This window comes from Bos indicus x Bos taurus, chromosome 12 (assembly GCF_003369695.1).
Source record: "Bos indicus x Bos taurus breed Angus x Brahman F1 hybrid chromosome 12, Bos_hybrid_MaternalHap_v2.0, whole genome shotgun sequence".
Taxonomy (NCBI): domain Eukaryota; kingdom Metazoa; phylum Chordata; class Mammalia; order Artiodactyla; family Bovidae; genus Bos; species Bos indicus x Bos taurus.
The window spans coordinates 28,730,136-28,742,827 of NC_040087.1; the positions used below are offsets into that span (position 1 = coordinate 28,730,136).

Sequence of the window (12,692 nt, forward strand, 5' to 3'; positions counted from 1 at the left end):
TAAATAATTTAAGGTTTAGTACGAAAAAAAAACCTGCACAAAAGGTTATATTCAGGGCTGCCAATCTATGGAACAGTTCCAACACAAGTAAAATGTCATTTCTCATCAACTCAAACTTATTTCTGAAGCCAGCTCATTCGAAGTATCCCACCAGGCTCAGAAATAAAGATGTAACTAATAAGATGATCAGGACTCATGGAATCTATTCAATTCCTTGAACTGTACCCAAAAGTGAACTAGTGAGTCATGGGTATTAAACTGTTTTGAAACAGATGTCTTTTAAATAAAGGGCATATTTGCATGTTGTATCAGTTGAAACATCTAAATACTGGTAACTTTCTCAAATATCCTGGGTGGTTCCCAGATTGTAAAACTATCCAGGTCATCTCTCCTTCTTGCCTACTACCGTTTGCCTTTCGGACTATTTCAGTTCTTGCTGACAACTTCTCCAAGCACCATGGAAAAGTAGGCAAAGAAGCTAAAACTGAATCATTTTGGGTGGCCAGTCTTGTGGGCAGCGGGGCTGGTTTACGGTGGCAGAGACCAGAGCTATCAGGTAAGCCAAGACACCCGAACTACAGACACATCTCCATCATCCTTGGAAATAGTCTCCCTGTTCTGATAAAGACAATTAGGAATTTGCTACTGATTCAAAAAAAAAAAAAAACCCACAGCATAGCAGAGAAACGTCAACAAGCAAAGGACAATTCTAAAAGAAGACCATTAATACATTCTTATGTATTTGAGTTATTTAATTATGCATTTAATAACTTTTAGAAATGGGGGAAATCAACATAAAATATTCTACTAGAAGAAATGTACCCTTTTACATGCATCTTTTGTGAGTACATGTATGTGAAATGACCATAGGGTGCAGAGCTGCCTATGTATTGTATTTAATAATGAGAGTGAAGAATCGGTAACACTTAAGTCTTTCAAACAGCTATGTACTAAGGAGATGATGTTCTCCATCTTGAAAGAGAAAAAGAGAGGAGGGGTGGGTGGGGAGAGGGAGAGAGCTCTTCAAAGGTACACAGGGAAGGAAGAGGCTAAGAACTGGGTAACTCGGTCAGTCAACAAGAATGAAAATATCTATAAAGCACTACATTGCCCAAAGTGTTCTTGATCCTTTGGTCACTCTGTGGGTGATTTTTAAAAAATGAGATTATCACTGGATTCGGGGAGGGGCTGATGGCACTTTACTACCATCCTAGCTTTGAGCAAATCACTTTTTCGACACTCATTTTTCTGATTTTCATCTGTAAAATATAGATAATACATGACCTTGCAGGGTTACTGGGAAGAGTAAAGATAATAAACAGAGTGGTCATATGCCCTCCTTTGCCCAGGGCAGTCCCTGTTCATGCCTAGTATCCCAGCATAATTATTAACTTTCACTCGCAAGTGTCTCAGTTCGGACAAACAATGATGTGGTTTGCCCTACATATAAATTACCAAGTATAACATCTGACACAAGGTGGGCCCTCAGGCACTGTGGCAGCTACTGCTACTCTAGATTCTAGGATTTTTCATGCATTTCAACCTAAAAAATAAACCCTTAAAAGCAAATAAAAATCTCAAATTTGCTTTTATCATAAACCCAGGATACATCAACTCTTTCTCCTTGGAGAGAGTGGGTATTGATTTGGGGTTCCACTTCTCATCAGGACCATCAACTATTTTAGCTGATGTGAAATGGGAACAGGAACCCGGGGTAACTCTCCTCTAGATGCCTGGAACAGTGCTGTGTGCTCCCCACTGTTAGAAGAGCCAGGTGGGTGCGCTTGCACTTGAGTTGTACAGCTCTACTGGACTCAGGCAACCTGGCTAACCTCTTCAGCTTTTGACGTCTTTAAACCAACTCCAGGGGCCTTCCTGGTGCTACAGTGGATAAGAATCCATGTGCCATTGCAGGAGACACGAGTTTGATCCCTGGTCCAGGAAGACCCCCACATACTGTGGAGCAACTAAGCCCATGTACCACAACTACTGAGCCTGAGCCCAGGAGCCGAAAAAACGGAAACCACATGCCCTAGAGTCCATGCTCCACAACTCGAGAAGCCACTGCAATGAGAAGGCCTGCTCTGCAACTAGAGAAAAGCCCGTGCAGCAGTGAAGATCCAGCACAGCTCCCACCTTCCTCCCCCACCCCTCAAAAAAAACCCACTCTACCAAACTAAACTAACACCTGGAGATGTCTAAGGCTTTCTCATAGCATCTTTGTGGTATTCTGTGACATCTACAGGGATGACTAAATATTGCTCTGCGGTGGATGGATGTGTTTCCAATCCTCACTTCCACGTGGCTTCTCTTCGTCCTCAGAACTGACCATATACTAACCGCATTTCTGCAGCAGACAGAAACACTGTCCTTATCACCACGACCTAACTCATATCTGAGAAATGCCACACTCAACTCCTCCACTAAAGCAAGTTTCTCTACAGCAAGATGAGTCATTTTAAATGTACAACGGTCCCTTGCAAAACGGGCCCGGGGCTTGTTCAGTTCCCTGCTACTGCTAAGTTGCTTCAGTCGTGTCCGACTCTGTGCGACCCCATAGACGGCAGCCCACCAGGCTGCCCCGTCCCTGGGATTCTCCAGGCAAGAAGACTGGAGTGGGTTGCCATTTCCTTCTCCAATGCATGAAAGTGAAAAGTGAAAGTGAAGTCGCTCAGTCGTGTCTGACCATTCGAGACCCAATGGACTGCAGCCTACCAGGCTCCTCCGTCCATGGGATTTTCCAGGCAAGAGTACTGGAGTGAGTTGCCACTGTCTTCCCTTAAATGTATAGCGGTCCCTTCCAAAACGGGCCCAGGGCTTGTTCAGTTCCCTAGAACAGTTTATTTGTCAATAAAGTCCCCGTTCCCTGAGAGCATTGACAGACATCCAGAGGTTTCTTATCTCTGTGGGGTTTGCAAGATTTGTCAGTTTTGCAGAAAGAATACAAACTGCCCTGCCTTGCAAAGATGGAGACATTGAAAGAACCCTGCAGGCCCCTTCATCCGCTCGGCTCCATGTTCACTGCATATTATGGGGTGGGGGTGAAACAAAGGAATGCTGGTTAGAAGTTTCAGATAGGTAGGCAAGCCTACATACCAGCTCTGAGCCTCCATACAAAGCAAGCCCTCCTTTCCATGAAACAACTGGGAACTACCTGCCCTAAACATTTTTCTGTAGCAAACCTAGAAGGCCAAGGTGACTTTCTGCCACTGAGAATATTCCCAGGCCATCTCCCACGCTGCTGGAAGGTATGTACTTAGGGAAGGTAGGCATATTCCAATAGTAGCTGAGGTGGAAAAGGGGGCGGGGGTAAAGTTAAAAAGGAAATCTAGAAAAACAAATGGCCCAAAGCAAGAGGTTTTAGTAAATATTGACTACTCACAGAATCCACTGAGGCTGTCAATGCTAAGGTGGAAAATGGTCTAAGTTTGATTTTAAGTGGGTTTAGAAGAGGGGGAAGCATTGGAATACATTCATATTCTTTTAATACTTATTGAGATTCACAATGTGCCGGATATTGTGCTAAGTATTAATACTTGACATCTTAATGCCTCACTTACTGTGAGGTATTGTTGTTGCCTCCACCTTACAGATAAGCAAACTGAGGCAGAGAGTAGTTAATTGATTGTCCAAGGGATCACAAATGCAGGAGCTAGAGAAGTGGACCAAGTCTATCTGGTTCTGCAGCTTGTCTGTTCCAGGTGAGGGCACACCAGGTTAGGGGGCCAACGTGTGTACAGGCATGGACTGGACAGCAAGTTGCTGAAACACAGAGAGGGCAGCAAATTAACTATGGCTGGAGCAGGAGAATATAAACAAGGAACTCAAAGAGGGTCCTGTGTGGTGGCCACTGACACTCGGGGGCAAGAAGGGCTGAGAGGAAGTCTTTGAAAAGCTGGCAGAAGCCCCTCCAGGCTGCTCTATGCCAGGTGGACCAGGTGGAGACCACGGTGACACTCCAGGTTAAGCCGGGGAGGGCCCATGGTGGCCATGGCCATGGACAGCAAGGGGGCACACCTGTGAGCATCACTGACCAGCTGGGGAAGGCCTGGATAAGAGTGGGAAAGGAGCAAACAGGGACGGGTGTCCAGGCGGATAAGGAAAGCAGTGAAGTCTGCAAAAGACATTTTATTTCCGAACATCAAGGCCATTTTGAGTTTCCAGCTCCATTAAAACGAAAGTGCAGGCTGACAGAGAGGGCAAGCCTGTGAAGAAGGGAGTGTCAAAATGAACAGTGAAAGAAAAGCTAAGACACCTCACCAGGCAATGACTGATGTAATTGACTTGTTCACTCTTCAGGGGAGACAAGTATATACAAAATCACAACGTGCCATTTAAAAAAATTTATGAAGATGTAACTCTTAACCTGGTAAATGCTCAAGGAAGCCTCTTTCCTCTTATGACCACCTTGGAAAGCAGTCAGACGTAGTTATAGAGTTTGTTTTATTGGTTTTTAATTGTCACACTTTCATAAATAAACCCCACTGCATAATTAGAGGCCTGATTCTCCATTCTGGGTGGGGGGGGCCCTCACCTCTCAAACCTGTGATGCTGCGCCAATGGGCCGCCCACCCCAAGGTGCATCTTCTCAGCCTTGGGGCCCTGAGCAGGCTGAGCTCCCTAAAGCTTCTGTTTTTCACTTTGTCTTCCACACAGACAAATTCCTTTCTCTCTCTCTTTTCTTTTTTGGCCACTGAAAGCATTTAAAGCTGAGAGCTACAGTGTTGCACCAAGCTTAAAGAAGACTCAGCCTAAGGTGCATTTCCACTTCCTCTTTTAAGAAAGGACTGACAGACAGTCTGACCTCCCCCCAAAGGCACACTAGAGAAATTACCAAATTCACTCTTGTGCAAGAAGCAAATTAAGATTGAGGGTGAATGCTGTGTCTTAGTCACCTCTGTAGCTCCACAGCCTGGCATGTAGTAGGTCTGGAGTAAACATTTGCTGAATGAATGAAATAATTCAAATCTGTGTCCCAGAAACTCTCAAAGTAGAAATGAAGAGTCATTCTGAACCATCTCCTGATGTGAGCGCAGGGTGGGGGAACGGAGAGAGTTTAGGAAGGGGGCAGAGAATATAAGCTTTGTCTAGAATAATCTGAAAATAGACAAGCGGAGAAAGGTTTTAAAAAAATCCCACTGGCCTCAGGATTGTCCCAACATAATTTTCTATCTAATGAGGCAATGACAGAAATTGACAGAAGAAAATAATCTGGTCTTAACACGCTCAAAATAATGATTCAGTATCACTGAATTTGAAATCACGGATTTCAAACTCACAGTAAGTCTTTCCAGAAATTGGAAAACTGCATAAAGAACCTTGTATGTCCAATTCTTGTCACTAATCAAAGGGGGGAATAGACAAAAGAAGATTCATCCTTATGTGTGAAGTATTAACACAAATAATGAATCCAAGATAAATGAATTATGATTGTAACAAAGGAATGTTGTTGGGGTGACAGTATTACTCCCAAATGGCTTCCCACTTGTAGAAAAACAGCTTCAGACAAGCCCCTTGGTGTATACAGTGGCGCAAAATGACCTGGAAAAGATGGTTTCTATGGATAGCATAAGATGCATATCCCTGAACACCTTCCTGCCGAAGGTACTCTGTCTCTTTTTTCAAAGCAAGTAAGTCACAGGTTTTCCTGCCCCTGTTTTGTTTACATACAAACAATCTTGTCCACAGGTCATTTGTGCAGGAGATAATTAATCACCAGCTCTTGGACCTGCAGGTAGGTTAATTAGCATGCACGCAATACAACATAAAATTTTTCTTGGAAAAAAAAATTTTTTTTTAATTTCAAACAATTCAGGACCTGTAATACCAGCCAGTCTTTTAATCCAAAGCAAGTACAAAGGCTGATCAGTGAGATAGAGAAGACTTTGTTTTTAAACTGTTCAGAAAATGCAAGGCATCACTGATCACCTGAAGGCCTCATTTTAATTTGATTCCAGATCCACGATGCCTTAGAGGTTGTCTTTTTGAAAGATCTTCCTGTTAAAAGCTTTAAGTAGGTCAGAACCCTAACTTCAGAAGCCATAACATTCTGATATTCTAATAAATGATTTTACGGTCAGCAACTCACTTGTTTATGTTTCAGAAAAGCACATTATCTGGACTACGACGAACATCAGGATTTTTTTAAATTCAAGTATTAAGTACTATTATATTAACATTATATACTAGTATAATTCTGAACACCAACCAATGGACAAGGAAGAGACAAAATAAATCTGCAAGTGCCTCTATATTAAAAAAAGATGAGCCAGGTTTTGGACCATTAAGTACTTTTTATTTCTTTAGACAATACCCTAATAAAACAATTATGAAGTACTCTGAAGCCCTGCCACACCCCTTTGACACTTCATGAAATCATTTCGATAAAACCTGAGCACATTAAACACACACCAAGCAGGAAATGCAGCCTGGAATACCCCGTCCTGCCCTCACCAAGAGTCTGAAGGGCCATCTCACTTGAAAATTTAATCAAACCACATCTACCGTAATTCCACCACAGCCTCTGCACTTCAGGAAGGCTAGTTCAGTCTCTGACATTTTGATTTTCATAGCAGATGGAAGCGAAAAAAAAGAAAAAACTTCCTGGGCTCACAAGCCTATGCTTTTCGCTTGAGGCTTTTATTGCTCAGATCTTACGCAACACCCAGCAAACAAACAAACAAAAAAGGTTATTTTCTGTTACTCACTATTACTCCAGGATTTCAGTAAATATTTGATACTGATCTCGAAGAAGCCGGAATCCTGCTGGCTGGCCATGTCGGCGGCATACAAAGAGCCTGTTCCCGGGGCTGGACCGTGAGCCGCACGGAGCAGGTACCGGGCGTGGGAGGGATGCGCTGGTCACAGGTTCGTGATGTAAGCGGGGTCAGCGGCTGGGAGGCTGGCTCTGCGGGTCCACCTCCGGCGAGTCCTCATGAGAAGGACGCGGCGGAGCGGGAGAGGGATGCTCGGCCGCTCCTCCTCCCGGTCCAGGACTGGCTGCCTATTCGCCGGGTGCGGATCTGTAGCCCTGGGAGGCGTCTGCCAGTGCCAGCGACGCCGGCCGCCGGTCGCCCACACGCTTGGCCCGGCAGGTACGGGGCCAAGGAAGTCCCACCTGCACGGGGTGAGCGTGGGGGGGGGGGGGGGGTGCCCCACAGCACCCCAGCACGCAGGGCTGGGGATGCGCCAGGAGGGATGGGCCAGGAGGGATGCGCCGGGAGGGTCCCCCCTACCCCCGCCCCCACAGTCCGGGCCCCGACTCAGCCGTGGGAAAAACCTCCCAGCTCCTGCGGATCCTCGCCGGTCAGCCCCGCTCCGGGTGAGCTGCTCCCCGCCCCCCGGAGGGTGCACCGGCCGCGCTCCCCCACCCGCGTCCGTCCCCGGAATCCACACAGCTACGGCGGCCCAGTGGCACCCCTGGATCTGGTGGTGGATCTGAAAAGCGTCCTCCGTCCGCCCCTCCGCAAGAGGAGAGCTTGATAACAACAGGATGTCGGCCGGGGCTTTTCCCTCCCCTCCTTTCTGTGCTGCTCCCTCCCAGAAATGCTGACATTTTTGAGGGGTACCCACCCCCTACCAACGTGTGCATCCGAAGGGGACAGTACCAGCCACGAAAGCTCGTCGTGTACAGAACGCCAGGCTCCACAATGCATCCGGCAAGCCTGTGTATTCTAAAAATCCCCGAGCCCAATAAAGCTTATTTTTTATTTGTATTAAAAAGATAAGCAAAGGCGCTGTATTCCTGGCTACACAATGGCTTTTTTCCTCCATGAAATCTTGGTATCAGGTGTCCTGACTTCAGTTAGCGTGGTTTCATGTTGTTATTTAGCTTGGCTAGGGGATTGGAGTCAATACTTTAATCTTCACAGGCTACGTTTGTGCAGGTGGGATTTGGCTAAACATCCTATAAACCACGAATCCTACCCCCATCCCCAGTTCATTTATGATCAACATATTGCAATGGGACTGATAAACTATGCTAATAATTATTTCACAAAATAATCTGAGCGCCCCTCCCCCAACTCAAAGTCAACCCGGATTAACTGTTCATTTGACAAATGGCAGGGAGAGAGTATACCTTCTCTAAGACTGAGAATTTTAAACATTTTAACAGGAAGGAGAACCTTTAGGACTGTGTCCTGAAATGCCCCAAGACACTATCAATACAATCAGCTTTCTCTTCAAACTCCTTACACAAAAGGCAAGAACCCCACCAAGAATTCCAACCATTCATCAGTACTGTCTTAAAGTGTCCTCAGACCGACTGAGTTTTCATTTACATGCTTACCAGAGTTAATGAGCTAATTTCGTTTTATCACCTGTATTTTGAATATGTAGATTCTAGGTGAAACAGGACCCAAAGGATTTACGGAATTGGTTGTTACATTTGAGAACAAAAACTAATATCCATGTCCCCCTTTCTGGTGCCTCCCCCACTATGGACGGCAGTAATGAACAGGAAAGCTTCAGGGTGCCTTGGAGTTAATGAACACAAAGCCCCTCAAAACTCTTCAGAACTTTCTAGCTATAAGATCTAAGGCAAGCTATTAACCTCACTAAACCTTAATTTCCTCATCTGTAAAGTGGGGATTATAGTGGTACTGATCTCATTGACTTGCTGGAAGGATTAAATGACATTATGAAAGTGTTCAGCATAGTGCCTTGCATAGAGTAAACAATTAAATTTTGTTACCTTGACATTTATTATGAACTCTTAGGGACTCTAGAATCGAACTTTTAAATTTAGGTTAAATACATTTTTGGTACCATTTAAGGTCTATCACTTCTGAACACCAGTGGTAACTATTTGGGGACAGTAAGTTGGAGGCATTTAAAACAGCTACAATAACCAAACATGCTATTATATACTGTTACTCAAGTCAGATTTTCTCTGACTTTTAAAGAGATCTTAACTGGCTTTTAGAAGTTTTCAATTCTATTATAAACATATTTTTTTAGGAGTTAAAAATACATGTGACTATCATATTAAACGTATTAATTTGTTGAGAATGCCACTCATATACAGTACTTCAAGAGGAAGCTATCATAAAATTTTAAATGCTATTTAGAAAAAAATGTTTCTAATGGCATCTAGTTTTCCCTGTGAAGAATGAATCAGCAACTAACAGCCCAGTTATTGTCCATTAGAACCAGAAATCTGGTCCGGTGTAGGCTTTTTTTCTCATTCAAGTACCTTTAAAGAGAGCATATATTGTGAAAGAACAGAAAAGGCCTTTTGTTTTGTTGAAAGGCCTGAAAATCAAATAGAATGACACCTGCTGCAAGCTGGGATAAGACATTTATCCTTTTGTTTCCTCTCTAGGTAGGTGAGGGTGGGGTACTTACTCTAAAAATGTAGTCGGAATGGGCACCTGGACAGAGGTACTTAAATACAAAATCTGAAGGCACCCCTGGCTTCTTATGAGACATCAGTCGTCATTTAAGATGAACTAAAGCTATTTCAGCTTTTGTATCTGTAAAAAGAGGAACCCTTCTTTAAGAATCTTAGGAGAACGTGAATCTTTAGGAGTTAGGCAGCGATGTTAGGGGCGGAGAGAAAAGCAGCAGAAATACAGGAAAAACAGGAGGTCTTAGGGAAATGGTATCAGAGAGAGAGGAGGGAGTCAGAAAGTGACCTGAGACTGTGATAAGTATTAATGACACCATCTGCATTTATTGAAAAGTATTAGAGTTCGGTTTGGATCCCTGGGTCAGCAAGGTCACCTGGAGAAGGGCATGGCAACCCACTCCAGTATTCTTGCCTGAAGAATCCCATGGACAGAGGAGCCTGGTGGGCTACAGTCCATGATGTTGCAAAGAGTCAGACATAAGTGAAGTGATTTAGTACGCATGCACACAATATTGTGCTGAAAGTCCCTACTTTATCATATTTATTCTTCACCCGGAGACAATGAAGTGCTATTAATCGCCCCATTTTACAGATGAACAAATGGAGGTTTAAAGAGGCATAAAATAAGGTCAAAGGTGAAAGTCATATAGCTGATAAAATTGAGGCCTGGCAAATTTTAGAGCCTGAGTCACTTATTCTAAATTATATGTATTTACTTCAATCACAAGCAAGACCAGAATCATGCTTACCAGCTTCTTTATCGAAAGTTCGGGAAGAGATGCCAAGACCTTCGTTATCACTAAAAGGAGTGCAGGAGGTCCCCTGGCTCTCCAGGATTCCTCACTGCCTTCCTGTCCAGCATTAGGCCAGAGGAAGTTGTTCCTTGGGGGCTGCAGCCCAACCCAAAAGGAATCTAGAGAAGAATGCCATGATTTTTCACCTTGATCTGATTACCTGCACAGGTTGCATTCTGTCTAAGGGATGCTTGACTTGTGGTAGGGGTGGGGCGAGTGAGGGTGGAAATCTAGTCTGAACTCCACTCTCCAAGCTGGTAAAGGGGTGGTAATGGGCTGTGTCCAGCCTGGTGTGGGGCTGCATCTACCCTTTACTCAACCCACAGGCGCATGCCTAGTTGCTCAGAATCCACATCTCCTGTGTCTCCTGCATTGCAGGCGGATTCTTTACTGCTGATCTATTGGGGAAGCCCCAACCCACCAGAAGGGTGCTTTTTTGTGATCCAGATTCCTAAGGGACTGAAGGTAGCCTAGGGTGGTGCAGCAAGAACTAAGAACACAGTATATATCAAGAAGGCAGAGGTCAAGTGGTCACCCTAGGCCCCAGATTGCTGGGTGGCGTTGAGATGATGGTGGTAAAGGGTTCATGGATTATATTTTACAACCCATAGCATTTCACATCCTGCCTGGATTCTGATTATAACCAAGAAGTGCAATTGGTTTCTGTTCTAATTCATATTTAATTTTCCCTTCTCTGTCAATTTTGAGACTGAAACGTGTGGTACTCAAAAAAAAAAGGCAAAAACAAAGCAAGGCAAACCATCTGGACGCTTGCCAACGTAAAGAGCCATTACCTAATGATTTGAAAGCGTCTGATTGAGTTGATTGGGTTAGCACTGGAATCCAGCCCCCCCCGTGGATGGCTGCGCGTGGCTCCACATGTGTTACTTATTGTCACAGTGATGTGTACATGCATGCACAGAACGTGTGAGGCAGAGGAGAAATGTCTTACCAGCGTCCCGAGGAAACAAAGGAAAATCACGTAATGTCAGAGAAAATCCCTTTATCAATTTTTGATAAAGGGAAAACTTGGAGTTTCAGGTTCCAAAACAGCACTAAATATATCACATCCCTACTATTCCACACGTTGCTTCTGTATAAGAACAATTCCAAGTCAAATTAAGCAACGCCTGGATTGAGTTGGCAAGACAGCAGCTGAGATCAATAGAGACAACTGTGGAGAAAGGGTTTTGTTTTTCTTTAAGCAGTAGAAGAGACCTTTTAGAGACAATCTAAAGAACAAATGATCAACATCAATCGTAAGCTGCTATTTTGGTCTATGCATAATTTGGGCTGATCTATCCTATGCTAAGAAATTAGAGAAAGAAATAGGAAGTGATGCCACAGAAACGTTCATCTCATAAACATGAAATGTGATAATCATTCCTTAAAAAAATCAACATCATATACAAATCTTCCCAAAAATAGATTCTACAAGTTTTGAAAACATTTACTCCATTACTCTCCAGTACAAATAATTCTTTGAAATGAACTGAAAGACATTTAAATTTTTTTTGAACACGACAGAACTTCATTAAGGCAGCTTGTTGCTACACAGATTCAGACATAAACAAGGAGAATCGTGTCTCCTAAAATTGTTTTCATTAAAAAATAGCAGCAGAACCCAGTTTTCTTCCTCACTCACCTCTCCTACAAAGGGGTTTCACACGGAACCAGGGGACACGACAAAGGAACTGGACGCGGGTCTAAGGCACGGATATCTATCTGCTGGCCTGGGTTTCTTTGTCTGTAAAATAGCGCTTATCACACAAGTTCTTTATGAGAGTTAAGTGAAGGCACAGGAAGATGACAACTGTTAAGTAGCCATCTACAGCTGGCAATGAACCCAGAACACTCAGCACAAAATGCCCCCTTCACTCCAGAGCCAGGTTAGGGAAAGGGGCAGAGAGGGACCCTGCTCATCACAGAGGGTCCAGCGCTCCAGCCACCCACCTCTGCTGGCTACCAAGGGAAGGCTGAATTTTTGCAAAGGTAAAGAAAGCTTAAATGTGCACATACAAATAAGTATTATTTAGTGTTTTAGTGCTGCTGACTTCCAGTGCCCAGGGTAAAGCTGAGCAGAGGTTCTGGTTAGCTTAGTGTCAGCTCAATATTTATCCAATTTACTCCTCCCGTTAAGCTCTCATGGTAGGGCCTGCATGTTTGTGCTGTGGTTCATATCTATTTTGCAAGTATAAAGATTTGACCTCAATTTCTGAAGAGTAAATATAAGGCACTTGTATTTAATAGTGTTCAGACAGATGTGCATGTAAAGAGAAAACATGGAAAGGTTACCTCCTCTGACTTTTATCACAAAGGCACTGATAACTTGCCTACTCTACTTTCATATACCACCAGCAACCTGAAGTACCATTTACACTGAGATGCAAACAGCTCCAATATAACTAGCTTCAACAGCTAACAACGTAGGGTTATAAAATAGTAAGCCCTTTGTTAAGTAAAAAATGGCACTTGCTGCAAAATATTTAAATCTTCTCTGAAGAAGTGAAAAATGACATTTGCTTAGCACATCACATTTGCCAAAA

At 43.8% G+C, this 12,692-nt stretch overlaps 1 protein-coding gene across 7 annotated transcripts in view; it reads right to left on the minus strand.

The window, feature by feature from the left end:
- Positions 1-12,692, minus strand: part of FRY (FRY microtubule binding protein) — a 329,597-nt gene that overhangs the window by 243,973 nt on the left and 72,932 nt on the right. The window contains exon 1 of one of the 7 annotated variants that reach the window (XM_027557467.1): positions 6,708-6,882. The exons of 5 other annotated variants lie outside the window; for them this stretch is intronic. In XM_027557467.1, the coding sequence (XP_027413268.1) occupies positions 6,708-6,777 (70 nt within the window). In that variant the 5' untranslated portion in view covers positions 6,778-6,882. Of the gene's footprint in view, positions 1-6,707; positions 6,883-12,692 lie in introns of those variants that run through there. One more of the 7 variants, XM_027557471.1, reaches the window with a different exon arrangement.